The 15418-nt window shown below is 50.8% G+C and overlaps 1 protein-coding gene and 1 long non-coding RNA gene across 3 annotated transcripts; one reads left to right on the top strand and one right to left on the bottom strand.

Annotated features, from left to right (window-relative positions):
- Nucleotides 1-1432: 1432 nt before the first annotated feature.
- On the top strand, nt 1433-15015 carry SENP2 (SUMO specific peptidase 2). Of its 2 annotated transcripts, XM_051625966.1 has the most exons (16): nt 1433-1558; nt 2917-2972; nt 4156-4283; nt 5090-5165; nt 5732-5807; nt 6288-6432; nt 7138-7241; nt 7735-7803; nt 8250-8313; nt 9179-9325; nt 10600-10731; nt 11130-11333; nt 11453-11532; nt 12573-12657; nt 13620-13715; nt 14698-15015. In XM_051625966.1, the coding sequence occupies exons 1-16, from the start codon at nt 1458-1460 to the stop codon at nt 14758-14760; spliced, it is 1626 nt and encodes a 541-aa protein (XP_051481926.1). In that variant the 5' UTR covers nt 1433-1457; the 3' UTR covers nt 14761-15015. The 2 variants fall into 2 exon arrangements, with proteins under 2 accessions (XP_051481926.1, XP_051481927.1); XM_051625967.1 differs by lacking the exon at nt 7735-7803.
- LOC127387568 (uncharacterized) lies at nt 12573-14691 on the bottom strand. Its single transcript, XR_007890158.1, has 2 exons — nt 14622-14691; nt 12573-12924 (listed from the first exon to the last, which is right to left on the bottom strand). It is a non-coding gene; the product is annotated as an uncharacterized LOC127387568 (long non-coding RNA).
- Nucleotides 15016-15418: the final 403 nt, after the last annotated feature.

Raw genomic sequence — 15418 nt, 5'->3', positions numbered from 1 at the left:
GAGAGGGCTGGGATGGTGGCTGGAAGGAGGTGCTGTGGACAGCTTGCCTGGATGTGCAGCCAGGTGGTGCCTTCCCTGCCCTCTGCACCAACCCACGAGCATTTCAGGGGTGTCCACCCCGCTCAGGGATGCCTGCTCGGCTCGCTTGGAAGTGCCCGTGTGGTTGTGGAAAGCCTGCCTGGAGGAGATGGTTGGGTGCCCAGGTACCGAGCCAGAAGCTGGAAAAGGCATCGTCAAGAGTTAAGTCATGAAGCCAACCATCAGCTGCGTAAATTAGAGAGATTGAGAAACGGCAAATCCTCCCCCAGGAAGCGGAACAAACATCCCTCATCACTCCCAGGCTGCGGGATTCCGGCTGAACAGCCGCCGGGCAGGAGGCTGCGCGGGGCTGCCGTGCCCTCTGCTGGGCTGCCGGCCCTGCCCGCCCCTTGCAATCATCCCTTCTTTTCCCCTTCCAACCCCAACCATCCCCTGAGCCTGCGAGGAAAAACACCAGCCCCCCCCAGGCCGGCGGCTGCAGCAACACCCGCAGCCTGCCCTGCTGCTGCGTGTCCCCCCCCCAGAGACAGGCGGCTGCTCCACGGGATTCTGCCAAAAAAAAAAGCTTTTATCACAGCGGGGCGGGCTTGCCCCAAGGTCCCACCGAGCCCCCGCAGCTGCCAGGGGAGACCCCCCGAACGGGGGGAAAGAAAAAAAGAGACCCGGTCACCAGGGTAACGCGGAACCGGCCCCGTTCCCCAGACACGCTCCGGCCATGGCGGCAGAGGCGGCGGCCGAGCCCAGCGGCGCCGTGCGGTGGGTGGCAGCACCGGGAGGGGGGAGCCTGGAGGGGGACCCCGCAGCCTCTCGGCAGCCGGAAAGGCTTCTCTGAAGGCCGGTGTAGAGCGAGGAGGGCTGCTCCCCGAGGGGAGACGGGGCTGTGCCCGCCCGGAGGGAGCACAGCCGACAGGCAGGGAGCGGCCAGGAGGGCGCTGAGCGCCCCGCTGGGGCTCTTAGCGGCGGTAAAGCGGCCAACCCAGGGGCTGCGGGCTCCCTGAGGCACAGGTTTCCCAGCCCATGGGGCTGCGGGGCTCCCTGAGGTACAAAGCCGCCAGCCCAAAGGCGGGAGGCCACGCACCACACGAGCCGTTATCCCGCTCTGAGGTAACGAGAAGATGGCGGCCCCGCTTTTATAAGCGGCGGGGAAAGAGAAGGGGGTGGGGTTAGTCACCCAGATTGACAGCGGCGGCAGCCAATAGGAGACAAGCTCCGGGCGCGCCTCTCCGCTCTCCCCCCCTCCCTTATGAGGGCTGTTCCCAGATTGGCAGCAGCCACAGCCAATGGGGAGCGGGTTCTCCCTTCCCGCCACCTCCCAGCTCAGCCGGCGGGAGCCAATGGGAGGGCGGTTTGTGGGGCGGGGGGGCGGAGCCAGCGCCGGGCGGGCCGGGCGCACTTCCGCCGCGGGGCGGCCGGGGCCTATGTACAAATGGCTGCTGGGGGCCCTCGGCGCCCTCTTCGCCGCCGCCCGCCGCCCCGCGCCGCCCCCGGCCTCGCCGTCCCGCAAGAGGCCGTTCCCCAGGTCAGCGAGCCGCCCCGCCGCCTCACGGCCGCCCGAGCGCCTCGCCCCGTCGCTCTCCCTCGTTGCCTCGCGGGGCTGGGGCCTGTGGGACCACCCCCCCCCCCCCCCCTCTCCTCTCCCCCCTCAAGGGCCTGCTCGGCCGCCCCGCCTCGGCCTGAGGCGTTCGAGGCGCGGGAGGGAGCGGCGATAGTCGCTCTGTCGCATCGTGAGCTCGGGTGGAGTGTGGTGTCTTTGTCTCCGGGGTTCCCCACGCTCCTGCTGCCCGCCCCTGGGCTGGGCTCGACCCCCCTGCCCGCCCAGAACCCCCTCAGAGCCCCCTCCTGCCCGCCCAGAACCACCCCCCCCCCCCTCAGAACCCCCTCCTGCCCGCCCAGAACCAGCCCTGCCCCCTCAGAACCCCCCCCACCTGTCCTGAAGCTCCCCCTGCCCCCCGGAACCCCTCCCCACCAGTCCAGAAACCCCCCTATCCCCCCAGAATCCCCCTCAGAACCCCCCCTGCCCACCCAGAACCCCCCTGCTGTCCCCTCAGAACCCCCCACCGAACCCCCCCCTGCCAGCAGCCCCCAGGAGGTCCCCTGGAGCAGCAGCTGCTCTTGTACCACTGACCCAGCGTGGGATTTTGGGGGTGGGGGGGGGGTGGGTGGGGGACGTTCAACTTGTGAAGACTTGCATTTTTCCCAAGTTTCTATTCTGAATCCTAACAAAATGCCCTCAGGAGTGGTTGGGGAGGGAGTTTGGAAGAGGGCCCAAGTGTAGATGGGTGCATGGGGGAGTGACTCAGTTTTCCTAGGACCTTGTTTTCCTGTTGCTGCTAAGGAGGCAAGTAAAATATTGGGCATAAATGGGTGCTGTCTCCTCCAGAGCATGGAGAGGGATTTGGACACAGCTTTCCCTGGAGATCAGGCTCAAATGGCTTTTATTTTCTGGCCCATTTTTTCAGATACTCCCCCCTGCTCCTCCCTGTCCCTTGGGACAGAGTTTCACCTCATGGGATTGTGTATTCCCATGGGAGACACAGGTAGCTGTGCAGAGATTCCTGTTTTCCCTTTCCTCTGGCCCCTCTGCACTCCCTGGCCATGCCTCCTTCCTAACATCAACCACTTCCCCTTTTCTTTTGGAATTACCAAGAGATAATTCATCTTTTCTTGCCATCAAACTAATCCTAACCCCCCAAAAAGGACAAATACAAGGTGTTGGGTGCCCTGCTAAAGGGGGAGAAAGAGGCACTTTTGTTCCAAACCAGTTCCTGTCACCTCAATCATTGTGAGAAGGGAGCCAGGAGGAGGTTGGATTGTTGCTTATTCTGTTAATGTTTTTCATGAATTAAATTAATACTGCTCTGTATGTTCTTTCCTCAGTGTTCAATCACCTAGGAAGGATCCTGAGGAGCCTAAATGCAAAAAGCAAAGATTAGGTATTGCACCTTACAGAAATATTTCATCTGCTTGGGTTGTTTTTTTTTTTCCCTGTGGTTTCCTGCCCCTTAGAAAACTCTGCTTTTGTATTTGAGTCTTAGTTACCAAACCTGGGGCTTTTCCACCTGTTCTTGTGGGTGTCACAGGGCCTGGTGATCTTACTGTGGGGACTTTTTTCCTGCCAGCAGGTGACACAGCCCAAGTCTCTCTGGCTGGGAGCCCAGCCATGTCAGCAGAAAGGGTCTTGAAACTCAAAAGTGTTCCTTCCATTCTCTCTTGGTGATGCACTTGTCAGTTCCTGACCCCCCAGGGTCTGAGGAGAAGTCACTGAGATGTGAGACTTCCCCACTGGTGGCAGGCAGAGACAAATGGTGTTTGTGTGAGCTGCTGAGTTTGGGGGGGGAAAGCTAAACTGAACACAGAGGAGTCTAAATCTGAGCCTTTTGACATGAAAAAAGAGAGAGGAAGGCTGAGTGGAGGAGGATGGAAAAATGCAGCAGTGGGGCAGAGAAGTGCTCACTTCAGTGAGACTTCCCTGATGGCTCCTCCAGTAATTGTTGAAGGGTAAAATGGTGTCTCAGGCTGCACCCTCTGGGTACCAGCTGCACTGGGCATGATTTGAGAGGGACATTTCCCCTTTCTGGCTTTACAAAGACAGACAGAACCTCTCCTAAAAAAGAAACCAACCAGCCAACCAACCAACCACGACTAAAGAGGCAGAAGTGATGCTCTGTCCACTTCCTAGCACCAGTTCTGTGGGGAGATGTGGAGCTTCCCAGAAGCTGGAAGGATGGAAAACCTGTCCCATTGACCTCTTGCTCCCCTGTCCTCCTTTTGGTGGGAACAATTCCCACCTCTTACTAAGTCAGCCAGGTCTGCTGCTAAGGATGTGGGACCATCTGTGGCCTCATCTGCTAACATGTCATTCTCTTCCCAAAAATGCTGCTGTCTAAGAAGATTTCATGCCCTTATGAGGCAGCCCTGGCTTGTTGCTGGTTGGGCTTTGAGCCTCCTGTCTCTGCTGCTTTCTCACTGAAAGGAAGAGGTGGCTTCTGGGTGGAAGAACATGTCACTTGAAATGAGATAACCCTCCTCTAGGTGGGATGAAGGAGCTGGGCTTTAGTGTGAGGAGAGATCCCAACTCTTTTTGGTTTTTTGAATGGCCTGTCTTTTGTTTTTCAGAGTCCACCTCATCCTGGTGTAAAAAGAAAGCTAAAGAAGTTTCTGCTGGGGTGAAGTTGCCAGCCAAGGCAACAGGAAACATCCAGAAGCTCAGCAATGCCACCCCAATCACCACCCCTGCAGAAGAGGTTAGTTGAGGATTTGGAAATTGGGTAGAATCTGGGTGAGATGAAGGAGAAAAGGGGCTCTCCCTCATGCTCCTTGAAGTCAGGCTTGCTTGGAGCCCCAGCAGCAGGAGGATCTGGTCCATTTCTAGCAGCTCTTGGTGCTGGGGTTGCCTTCCTGCAGTTTGTGTCCTCTGCTCTAGCACCTGCACCTCAGGAAGGAGCCCAAATGTTTGTCTTCCAGCTACTTGACACTTGTTCAAGGTGATAGTTGTAGGGTGTTTGTAAACTGTTACTCTTCTCAAGCTGGTAGTTAAGGAAACAAAATACATAACCTTACAAGAGCAAATCTGTTCTTCCTCTGGATAAACCTCTTTCTTCTGGGCTCATTATCCACCAGTCCAGGAAGGGATTCTTGTAGGACTGTAAACCTGAGTCAGGAACTGCCTGACTCCCTCATTTGCTTCAAAGGTTTTATTTTTCTTACTGCCCCAGAGGATAAAAGAAGTGTAAGAAACTGTCATGCTCTAATTATTCATTCCTGAAAGAGTCAGTTACTTTTATGTGTACAAAATATCAAGTGCTAAGCTGTCACACTTGGGAATATTTAGGAGCTGACTGAGAACTCAGGGATACACTTTGTGCTGGTTTAATCCCTGAAAGCACCAATTTCAAAAATCAGAATGTGCTCAGAGATCCTGTCAAGTTCTGCAGTCTGAGCCAGCAAATCATGGTCACAGTAGAACTGATTAAATGTCAGGAAGTTCATGCTTGCTTGGATTCACATTCAGGTGATGCTCACTTTGCTCCTTTTTTTCCTCTTTTTTGAGACTCAGCCCATTTCTTTTGACCCTTCACCTGGAAGACCAACAGGTTCTGCCTTAGAAGCAGAAATGCTACGAGTTGGTAAGGCTGCCATCAGTTCTATTGTTCTCCCTGCCTTGTGTGCTGTGCAGCTCTGCCCCTAGGATTTGGGACAGTTTATTGCAGGCACCAGTGTCTGGGTGGCATTTAGGAGTCCTTGAGGAGGAGCTCTGTTTCTTCCCTGCATCCTTGCTTTGCTTCTGGGCTGGGTCCAGGTGTTTGTCTTGTCCTCTCAGTCCCAGAGCTGCTGTGGATGCAGCAGTTCAGATTTGGTATGTCCACTGGGAGCTTCATGGAAAGGTTTGGGTTGGAAGGGACCTTCAAGATCATCCAGATCCAACCCCCTGCATGGGCAGGGACACCTCCCACCAGCCCAGGTTGCTCCAAGCCCCATCCAACCTGCCCTTCAACACTGCCAGGGATGGGGCAGCCACAGCTTCCCTGGGCAACCTGGGCCAGGCTCTCACCACCCTCACACTCCAGAATTCCCTCCTCATGTCTCACCTCAATCTTCCTGTTTTCATCCATCCCCCTTGTCCTCTCCCTCCCTGCCCTTGTCCCAAGTTTCCTTTTGTAGTTAACTGGTGGTTTATGCTCTTCTCTCCTAGATACACCTTTTGGAACCAATACTTGCTTGACTAAGGACAGACTATCCCTTCCTCACAAGACAATTCCATGTCTGAGGTAAAAATCCTTCTGTTTTCTTTGGCTTCTTCTCTGAAAGGTTTGCTGTCTTTCACCCTCATTCTTACAACTTCCTCTGGGTTGCCAAACATTGGTCTCTTGAGTCTGCATATCAATATTTTCCCAAGGTATTTTGGAACTCCTCCAGGCTGCTGTATGAAGGGAGGGTTGGACCAGATGGTCTCCAGAGGTTCTCTGCTGGAATGATTCTGTGAGGAAAGCAGCAGCTACACTTTAGTGCCAGGGCACAAGCTTTTAGGAGAGCTGGAATAACACACCTGGATGGGTTTTTTTCAGTCTCTTGTGTTGACTCAGGGCTTGGGCCTGTTGGAGACAGCAGGACCTGGAAGTCCTGAACATCTTTCTGTCTCCACCATCATCAGTGTCTGTGCTTTACAAAATAGTTGGGGGTGGAGCTTGAACCAGGAGGTGCAGATTGGAAGGTTTTCATGCTATTTCTTTTGCCCTTGATGTTTCTAGCAAAAGCAGGAGTGGTAAACACTACATCAGACCTGGTCCAGACAGCATCTTGACACCAAGGCCACCCATCAAGGACTCCTCTGAGGCACCATCCTCCACCTCAGAAGCTGGCAAAGCGGGGAGGTTTTTCTGCACTGCAGAAGAGGTGGGTTGGGTGGGGGAGAAGGGCAAGAATTCAGCAAGAGTTCATGAAGCTGGGTGGAAATGTTGAATTTGAAACCATTTTCATGGCCCTGGTGGCCTGGGGGAAGGACCCTGCAGCCAGTTTCTCTTGTCACTGGAGCTCACTCCTGCTTTCCCAAGCTCCAACTGGGATCTTTACAAATTTCAAAGGACAATGTAGGCAAAAAAAAAACCCCACTCAGTTGCTGATAATCCTTCCTTACAGCACTGCCTGAGGGGCCTTTCCCTCTCCTTGGAATATTCTTGGGAAATTCCTGAGAAACCGACCTGACATGGGAAGAAAACTGCTGGAGCAGCAGGACATGACAAACTGGGGGGTGTGGTGAAGACACCCTGGGGACTCAGCACCCAATCATCATGTCTATGCACAGGAATGCAAATTAGCATGAATTATGATGCAGGGGCTGCAGCCCCACAGCCAAGGAGAAGAGGCCTCCATGGGAGGAGGCAGCTGCAGAAGGAATTCTGAGGTTTATAGTGGGACAGAAGTTCCTAGAGCAGGGCTGCCATAAAATGGAGGTTCCTGCTAAAGGGAACTTGGAACAACAAGTGGGAACAGCCCCCACTAAACCTAGATTGCAAACAGTTGCTTCATACCTGGTGGTTCTAATCTCTTAGGGTTGGTTTTTGTTGTTTGGTTTTTTTTCCCCCCCCTCTGTTCTTCTAGGATGTTTGGAGAGAAGAAAAGATGAAGTACCAACAGCTCCTGGAAACAGTGAAGGAAAAATTCCCTGGAAGTCGCTTGAATTCAGTGCCATCCCATTTCCACAAGTAATTATGGGAACAAGAACCATCAGCAAGGGGGAGAATTTGTCTGGCAGCCTGATGCACACCTGGAGGGACCTGCCCTTCAAGGGGAGAGGAGAAAGTGTAGATGGGAGCAGGGAGAGAGTTGTGACAGTCCTGGTGTTTAGCTCATTCTATCCCTGTTCTTCTCCCTGCTTTAAACACTAGTTAGCTCTGCAGCCCAGTTCCTGTGCTTAGTCACTAGTTCCCCTAAACTTGAGAGAAGGGAATGGGTTCAAGTAAGAGGAACATGTTCTTGCCTCTATTTTTTTTTTTCAGATTTAGCTACTAGTGTTGTCACTTGACAAGGTTTGTGATAACCTCCTCTTGCCATGCTGGGCTGAAAGCCTTGAAAGCACCCTGAGTGTAGGACACCATGAGAAAAAGGGGGTCTTTGTGAGGATGCACATTCTTGGTTTTGAAGAAGGAGCATCTTAGATGGACAACCTTAATGTCTGTGTGTTTGTTTGCTCTTCAGAGGCTGTGTGGTTTTAATGCTAATCCTCTCCAAATGGGGACAGTCACTCTCTGGAGTGGCCTGTAGAAGGCAAGTAAACATCCTGTAGCTGTCCCATCTTGAATTCATGTGCTGGTCTTAGTTTCTGGAAGCTAATTATGTTTGGATGCAAGGAATAGTTGCAGATGTTCACATTAGACCTTGCAGTCCAACACCCAGTGTGCAGTATTGATCACCAGCAGATCACAAAGCACTTTCTAGAGGAAGTGCTGGTTGCTTCCCTGTGTTCCAGGGAAAGAGAAACAAAAGGAGGCTTGAACATGTAGATGAAAAAGTTTGCAAAGCTCCCAGCTCTTCATTCTGTCCCAGTCTTGCTGCTGGAAGCTGAGATGGTAGTGTCATGTGTTCATGTGTGCAGCTGAGGCTCTAGTCAGCCTTGGAAAAACATTTCTTGCCCAGAAAGTGAATGATTGAGAATTTCAAGGGACACTACAAACATTCATCTCACTTTTCTCTCTCCCTCCCTCTCCTCACAGGTGCTACACAGCAGCAGCAAACTCTCAAGAACAGGGAAGACCAGTGAAACAGGCAGTTGCAGGAGTAAGTTGTGCTATTTGTTATTTCACATTTTAGGAAAATGTGGCTATTTGTGATCAGAATTTTGCACTGTTCACTTGTATATAGGGCAGATTGAGGTTGGACATGAGGAGAAAAGCTCTTGACACTGAGGGTGGTGAAGCTCTGGCACAGGCTGCCCAGAGAGGTGGTGGAGGCCCCATCCCTGGAGACATTCCAGGTCAGGTTTGATGGGGCTCTGAGCAACCTGATCTAGTGTGATGTCTCAGGTTGGACTAGATGACCTTCAGAGGTCCCTTCCAACCCAAGACACTGTGATTCTCTGACAGATGAGTAAGTAATGTCTTTGTCCTGGTTGTTTTTCCCAGGGAAAGCCAGATCATTATTGCATTATTATGAGCACTGCTATCCCAGATTGTTTCCACTGCCATTCATTTGGTTCCTGCACTATCATGAACACACAACACTGCACTAGTTTTACTTAATGTGTTGGGCAGAGCTTCCAAATCTTCAGTGCACACAGTTGACCTGCAAGGCTCAACTGCTGTGTCTTCAGTCTTGTTTTGTGGGAGAAGAAGTACATCTTTTTGATCCAAAGTCAACTTTGAATTGTGGAAACCAGAAATACTCATCTCAGTCTCAACTTGGGAGACTTTGCTGGGTCTCTTAGTGCTAGTCCAAGCCAAGTTAACTGTCTGGCCTCTTACCAGGTCAATTTTGAGGGCAGACCTACATGGGTGCACAGTTGGAATGCAGTCATCAGTAAAAAACTTTTCAAGGTTGGATGTGTGGACTTAAAACCCTTCCAGTTTTAGAGCTGAGGAAGATTTTCTGCCCTGTCCCCTAGAAAACAAATATTTGCTTGCTGAAATGTCCTTTTGTCTAACAGAAACAGCATGGAGCTAGAATCTCCAAAGAAGAATTACTACAGCATCTGGTTCCTCTTCTGGCCAAAAAACCACCTGCCCTTGATGGGAAAGAAAAGAAAGGCCTGAGCTCAGAAAAACCAGGAGAAAACTTCCCTCCCCTCACAGAGGTACCATAGCTGACTGGTGGGCAAACCAGAGGGCTGGAAGGAGCTTTATTTTTGTTCTAGGTGGTTCTGAAGGCTTTTTGAAATCTTAAGAACTTGCATTTAACCTGGCAGTGAGTCTCTGCAGCTGTGGCTTTGCAGTGGAAGGGCCAGCAGTGAAGCTGGTTGTAAGGACTGGATGTGCCAACTCTTCACTGTGCTAACCTGATGGTTTGTGGGGCTCCTGCTGCCAGCACAAAAACCAGCCCAGGTTTAAGGAGAAGCCTCCCAGAGCAGAGCTAATCTGATGCATACAGATCTCTTGGCTCTGCCTCTTAACCTGTCCCACCATGGGGACAGAACCTGAAAAATGAGCTTTTGCTGATCCACGTGGCTGGTGGGGAACCTGAGCACCTTGTGAGCACCCTCAGGATTCCAGTCCTGTCACAGGGTCACAGCTGAACTTCCTTACACTCTTCACCAGGGAATGGGAGTCCAGGTTCCCCTACATGTCTGAATTTTGGCTGCTTTTTACTCTTTGGAGTTGCACTCGTGCTGATCTAGTTGAGCACCTCCTTTTTTTGGCCCTTGAGGATGGGAAAGAGCTAGAAAATCCAGAGGCTACAAAGCCTGCAGAGTGCTGCTCAGTACCAAAAAACCCCAATGTCTGCCTTGTTTTACAAGCCCATAATCAACCAAGAAGGAGAAGCTGCTGCAGATCAGAGTGTTTCATATTAACAGTGGCTTATTTGCATTCCTCAAGCAGCCTTAGATGGAAACATCCACATTACAACCAGTTGCATGCACAGCCTGGGCCCCTCCTTGCCTGACCCCACTGTAGCTGCCTCAGTTTCCCCCTTTGCTGTTACTTCAGTTGCCTTTGAAGTCTCCCACCTTCCAAGTCTTTCAGGCTCCTGACTTAGCTGCCTGGGGACAGGGAGTCCCTGCTGTGGTTGGCTTAAACCTCAGGGTCCTGGGGGCTGCAGCATCCCCTGGGAAAGGTGTTTTGCTGCATTTCTGGTCATTTTTCAGCTGCTTTCAGTGTGCTAGTCCACGTGTTTTCTATCAGCTTGCTTGGTGACAACAAATGGAAGCCCAGCTGGGCTCTAAAGTTCCAAGTTAGGATGTTGGAACAAAGGAATTTAAAAGAAAGGTGATATTGCCAACTTAGCAAAAAACTGGCAATGCCACTTGTTCTGTCCCCTGACCTTCATTTCTAGGCCTGGTTTCAGCTGAGAGGTGGGCAGGCTCAGCACTCTTGTCTCCCAAGTCCTTCCCCACTTAATTCTTCATTCCAGGCCATGAAGAGAGAGGTCAGTGCTGCATTAGGCCAAGGAGATCCAGAAGAGATCCTGAGCAGTGCCTTCAGACTGAAAGTCACTCGTGAAGACCTCCAGACACTGAGCAACCTGTGCTGGCTGAATGATGAGGTAAAACTACCCAGTGATCTTCTAATTCAGCATGGCTTTAAAAACACCCCTGCACTGGGTACAGAAATCATGTCAGAGTTCTTTGATGAGATCCACTGCAGAGCCTAGAATTAGCTGCAGAGAATTGCTTTGGAGTACTTAAGGGTCTAGTTATTTCTGGGCATGTCTTTGTTTCTTGGCTGATGCAGCTTCCAGGAGTTGGTGTGGGTGACTGGAGTGGGTGGCAGGTGTTTTATTATTAAACTGCAGGAGTAACCAAGTCCAAAAGTCTCAGAAGAAGAGCTGACAGCTGAGGCCTGAGCTCTCTCCCTGTGTGCACCAGGGTGGGCAGCAGTTGCTGAATCTTTCACTTGGTAGTGTCTTAATTTACACCTCAAATTTATCCTGTTGTGGTGCAGGTCATTAATTTCTACATGAATCTCCTGATGGAAAGAAACAGAAAAGAAGGATATCCATCAGTCCATGTGTTTAGTACCTTCTTTTATCCCAAACTGCTTTCTGGGGGGCACAAAGCAGTTGGGAGGTGGACCAGAAAAGTGGATCTTTTCAAGCAGGACCTCATCATTGTACCCATTCACTTGAGAGCACACTGGGCACTAGGGGTAAGTCCAACTGGCCTTTTATTTGGCTGAGGAGAAAAAAAACCTAGCAAGTAAAGTCATTTTGCTGTGTCTGCAGCAGAAGGTTGTGCTTTGTCTTATCAGTCACCTTTTAATACCAGGTCATAGATGTCAGAAAGAAGAACATCAAATACTTTGACTCACTGGGACAAAGTGGGGACAAGATTTGTGACACTTTGTTGTAAGTACCTGCTTTGATGTTGTGAATGAAGAGAAGGTTTTTGGAGTCTGGCCCTGCAACACAGCTGCCAGTTTTCACATTTCCTGTAGATTGTAAGCAAATGTTTGACTCACTTGCTGTGAGCTGGGTGACATGGGGTTGTGATCAGCTCTGCATGCACTCCCACTTGTACATGGACTTCTGCTGCAGTGAGCAGTGCAATGTGCTCCCCAGCTTGGCTGTACCTCTTCTGGTCAGGGTTTTAAACCAAGCCACCCTCTTTCCCTCCAGCTGCCCACCTTCCTGTCCTCACTGTGGGTTATTTCTATTTCTGCCATTCTCCTTCAAGACAGATCTCCTGTAGCAAGCTCTGCCAGGGCTTCAGGCTTCCCCTTTGTACCAACCACCATCCTTAGGTGTCTTTGACTGACACAGAAGCAATAAAACCCCTTAATCCAACAGTTTAGTAGGACCAAGAGCAGGAGAGCAGTCCCAGAGAGACAAACCAAGTGGTGTACCACTCCACTGCTCTCCTGACCAGTTAGCAGACTCCTGGGGAGGGCTGTAAGAACAGGCTTACATAGAATAGCTTCTTCCTCAAGAGTATTCCTCCAGCAGCTGGTGCTCTGGGAACTTCCTCAGCCAGAGGTATTGGCCCCAAAACTTGTGCATTTGTTCCTCTGGAGGTGCAGCCACCAGGAGGGATTAAGGCACTTTGGGAAATTATGGTTTTATGGATCTTTGCTTGTTTTTTCTCTGATAATGTCTGGTTTGGGTTTTTTGTTGTTTGTTTTTTTTTACCTCTACTAAGCAATGACCTTAAGCTTTAGTGGAAGTTTATGTTGGAAATGTTGGTCTCCTTCCTAACCAGTAGCTTGCAGCAACTCTGTACATTTCAGCTTTGGATTCTTCCTCCAAATTCCTTAAATCAGCTGCTGTGAGAATCCTCTGACTTCTTACACTCTGGCCATTCAGCTTCCTGTGATCCTACAGCACCTCTTGTTGTTGTTGCTGCCCTAAGATCATGGAGATGAAAACTGGTTTTGTTTTGTTTTCAACAGCCAGTACCTGCAAGAAGAAAGCTGGGTGAGAAGACATCTGGAGCTGACTCGTTCAGAGTGGACCCTTCACAGCATGGAGCCACATGTATGTGAGCACCACTGGGGTCTGGAATGTCAACTCTTAATTCCTTGTCACAAAGCTCTTAAGACTTCCTAATAAGTCCAAAGCCTTTAGAGAACATCCATAAGCACCATGTGTTCTTCTGGTACCACCTCAGGCTGCAGGAGGAGCAGGAAACCATGCTGGGGTGGAATCTTTAAGCAGGGCCTCTCCTTGCTGGCTGAAAACTTTGGGGTTTGAGTCTAAGTTGAATCAGCTTTTGCCCCCATTTTGTAAGTCAAATTGAAGGATCTGTGAGTGTTAAGGAAAAAAAAAAAGACAGGCTTTGAAAATCAGGTTTGGATTTGGGATAATCTGGCTTGGAGCACAAATCCTGGCATGGAAGCATAGAATCCCAGAATGGTTTGGGTTGGAGGGGACCTTCAAGATCATCCAGCTCCAACCCCCTGCATGGGCAGGGACACCTCCCACCAGCCCAGGCTGCTCCAAGCCCCATCCAACCTGCCCTTCAACACTGCCAGGGATGGGGCAGCCACAGCTTCCCTGGGCAACCTGGGCCAGGCTCTCACCACCCTCACACTCCAGAATTCCCTCCTCATGTCTCACCTCAATCTCCCCTCTCCCAGTTTTCATCCATCCCCCCTTGTCCTCTCTACAAGCCCCTGTCCCAAGTCCCTAGCAAACAGTTGAGCTGATGTTTTTTAACAAGTGAACAGTAAAAAGCATTCTTGGAAGAGCTGATTTAAGAAATGCCACTGCAAACCTCAGGTCACCCTGCAGGGAGGGAGGCTGAGATCCCTTCTGGTGGGCTTGTAACAGCCCAGGCTGGTGTGCAGGGAGTTGGGGCTGTTCCCTGTGAGCAGGAGGGGTGAATGTGCTATGGGAGCAGGTTCAGGAGGGCCTGCTTAGGGTGATGTGGGTCCTGTCTGCTACTGCCAGGTTGCTTTTCAGAGAGGAAAATTCACCCTCTTCTTTGCATTCCTTAGGAAATCCCTCAGCAAGACAATGGAAGTGACTGTGGAGTGTTTATGTGCAAATATGCAGATTATATCTCCAGAGACAAGCAGATCAACTTTACACAGGTGAGTGGATGTTGCTAACACACCTGTTTCACACAGGTACAGGAATTCCACAGCAGCTGCCAATTTTGTTTGGGGCAGGGGCCGAGGTTTGTACCTCTCTCCATTTTTTTAGTGCATGGTTGTTGGGGTTGGAACTTCAAAGTGGGCTCAGCAGGGCAGGGTTGGATCTGGTGTCTGCTCCTGAGTTGGGTCAGTGAGATTCCACTGGGGCAAGATACTGCAGCCAGAATCCCAGACTGGTTTGGGTTGGAAGGGACCTTAAAGATCATCTAGATCCAACCCCCTGCATGGGCAGGGACACCTCCCACCAGCCCAGGCTGCTCCAAGCCCCATCCAACCTGCCCTTCAACACTGCCAGGGATGGGGCAGCCACAGCTTCCCTGGGCAACCTGGGCCAGGCTCTCACCACCCTCAGACTCCAGAATTCCCTCCTCATGTCTCACCTCAATCTCCCTCTTCCAGTTTTCATCCATCCCCCCTTGTCCTCTCCCTCCCTGCCCTTGTCCCAAGCCCCTCCCCAGCTTTCCTGGAGCCCCTTCAGGCACTGGAAGGTGCTCTGAGGTCTCCCTGGAGCCTTCTCTTCTCCAGGCTGAACACCCCAACTCTCCCAGCCTGTCCTGCTGTTTGTTTCTGTAACAGCCTCAGGTGATCCTGCTTTGGCAGGGAGGTTGGACTAGATGATCTCAAGGTCCCTTCCAACCCCAACATCCTATGATTCTATCTGGAGAAATGGGGTTTTCCCCCTTTGGCCAGTGAAGACACTGGTTATTGCCCAACCCAGTGCTTGTGAGCTGCTGTGCAGTCAAGCAGCCTTGGTTGTGTCGGGTGGTTGGGCCACCCTCTGAGGAGGGCAACTCCCACTGTACCCCAACAGCAAGTGCTGGCAGCTTTTCAAAGGCATTTCACCTGAAAGAATCCACCTGATGCATCTTTTCTGCCTCTTCCTGCCATGACTTTCTCTCTCCTGGGTCTTTCCCTCCAGAGCCACATGCCGTACTTCCGCATCAGGATGGCATGGGAAATAATCCATCAGCAGCTGCTGTGAGAAAGGCACTATTGGAGCAACACTGTGATCACCTCAGGGTGACTTAAAATTTAGTTACTCTTCTAATTATCTTACCTGAGCAGGCAGCAGGAGCACAGACTTGCCCATCTTTTCATATTGAAGAAAGGCCGTGTGGTTGGGGTTGGTTTTCTTTGGGTTCTTTCTGTTTCCAGGGAGTTATTTAATGTGAAAATAGAAGTATTTATTTATTTTTCTTAAAATAAAGATGTAAGTTATATGAAGAGCCTTATGGTACTTGTTGGGGTTGTGGTTTTTTTTATTATTATTTTATAATTTTCAATAAGTGACTCTTTTTTTTTTCTTAAATTGAAAAGAAAGTTTCCTGTGTCCATGTGGTTTTTAGCTCCCAATGAATGAAGAAGACTTCTAGCCAGGGTTAAATATCAGCACAAAAGCCTCTCAGTGATTGTCACACAGCCCTGAAGGCACAATCAGGATATGGTTCAGCTGGGTGAGTCTAAACATGGTGTTTACACCTTTTTATCTGGTTTCCTTACCTTCAGGTTGCACTCCAGAACTGGAGCAGGATTTCAGGGTTGGGTTGGTTTTTTTTTTTACTTACCTTTTTTTTACTCCCTCTTCTTCCCTTCTCACTCCCTCTTCTTCTTTGTCCCTCTTCTTCTTCTTCACCCCCTTC

This window comes from Apus apus, chromosome 8 (assembly GCF_020740795.1).
Source record: "Apus apus isolate bApuApu2 chromosome 8, bApuApu2.pri.cur, whole genome shotgun sequence".
NCBI lineage: Eukaryota > Metazoa > Chordata > Aves > Apodiformes > Apodidae > Apus > Apus apus.
The sequence above is the reverse complement of the archived record's forward strand: the minus strand, read 5'-3'. Positions and strand labels throughout refer to the sequence as shown.

Coding starts and splice junctions, on each gene's coding strand:
- SENP2 (XM_051625966.1), top strand. CDS start 1,458: ATGTACAAATGGCTGCTGGGGGCCCTCGGCGCCCTCTTCGCCGCCGCC. Junction 9,326..10,599: donor ACTTCCCTCCCCTCACAGAG/GTACCATAGCTG, acceptor TCTTCATTCCAG/GCCATGAAGAGAGAGGTCAG. Junction 11,533..12,572: donor AAGATTTGTGACACTTTGTT/GTAAGTACCTGC, acceptor TGTTTTCAACAG/CCAGTACCTGCAAGAAGAAA.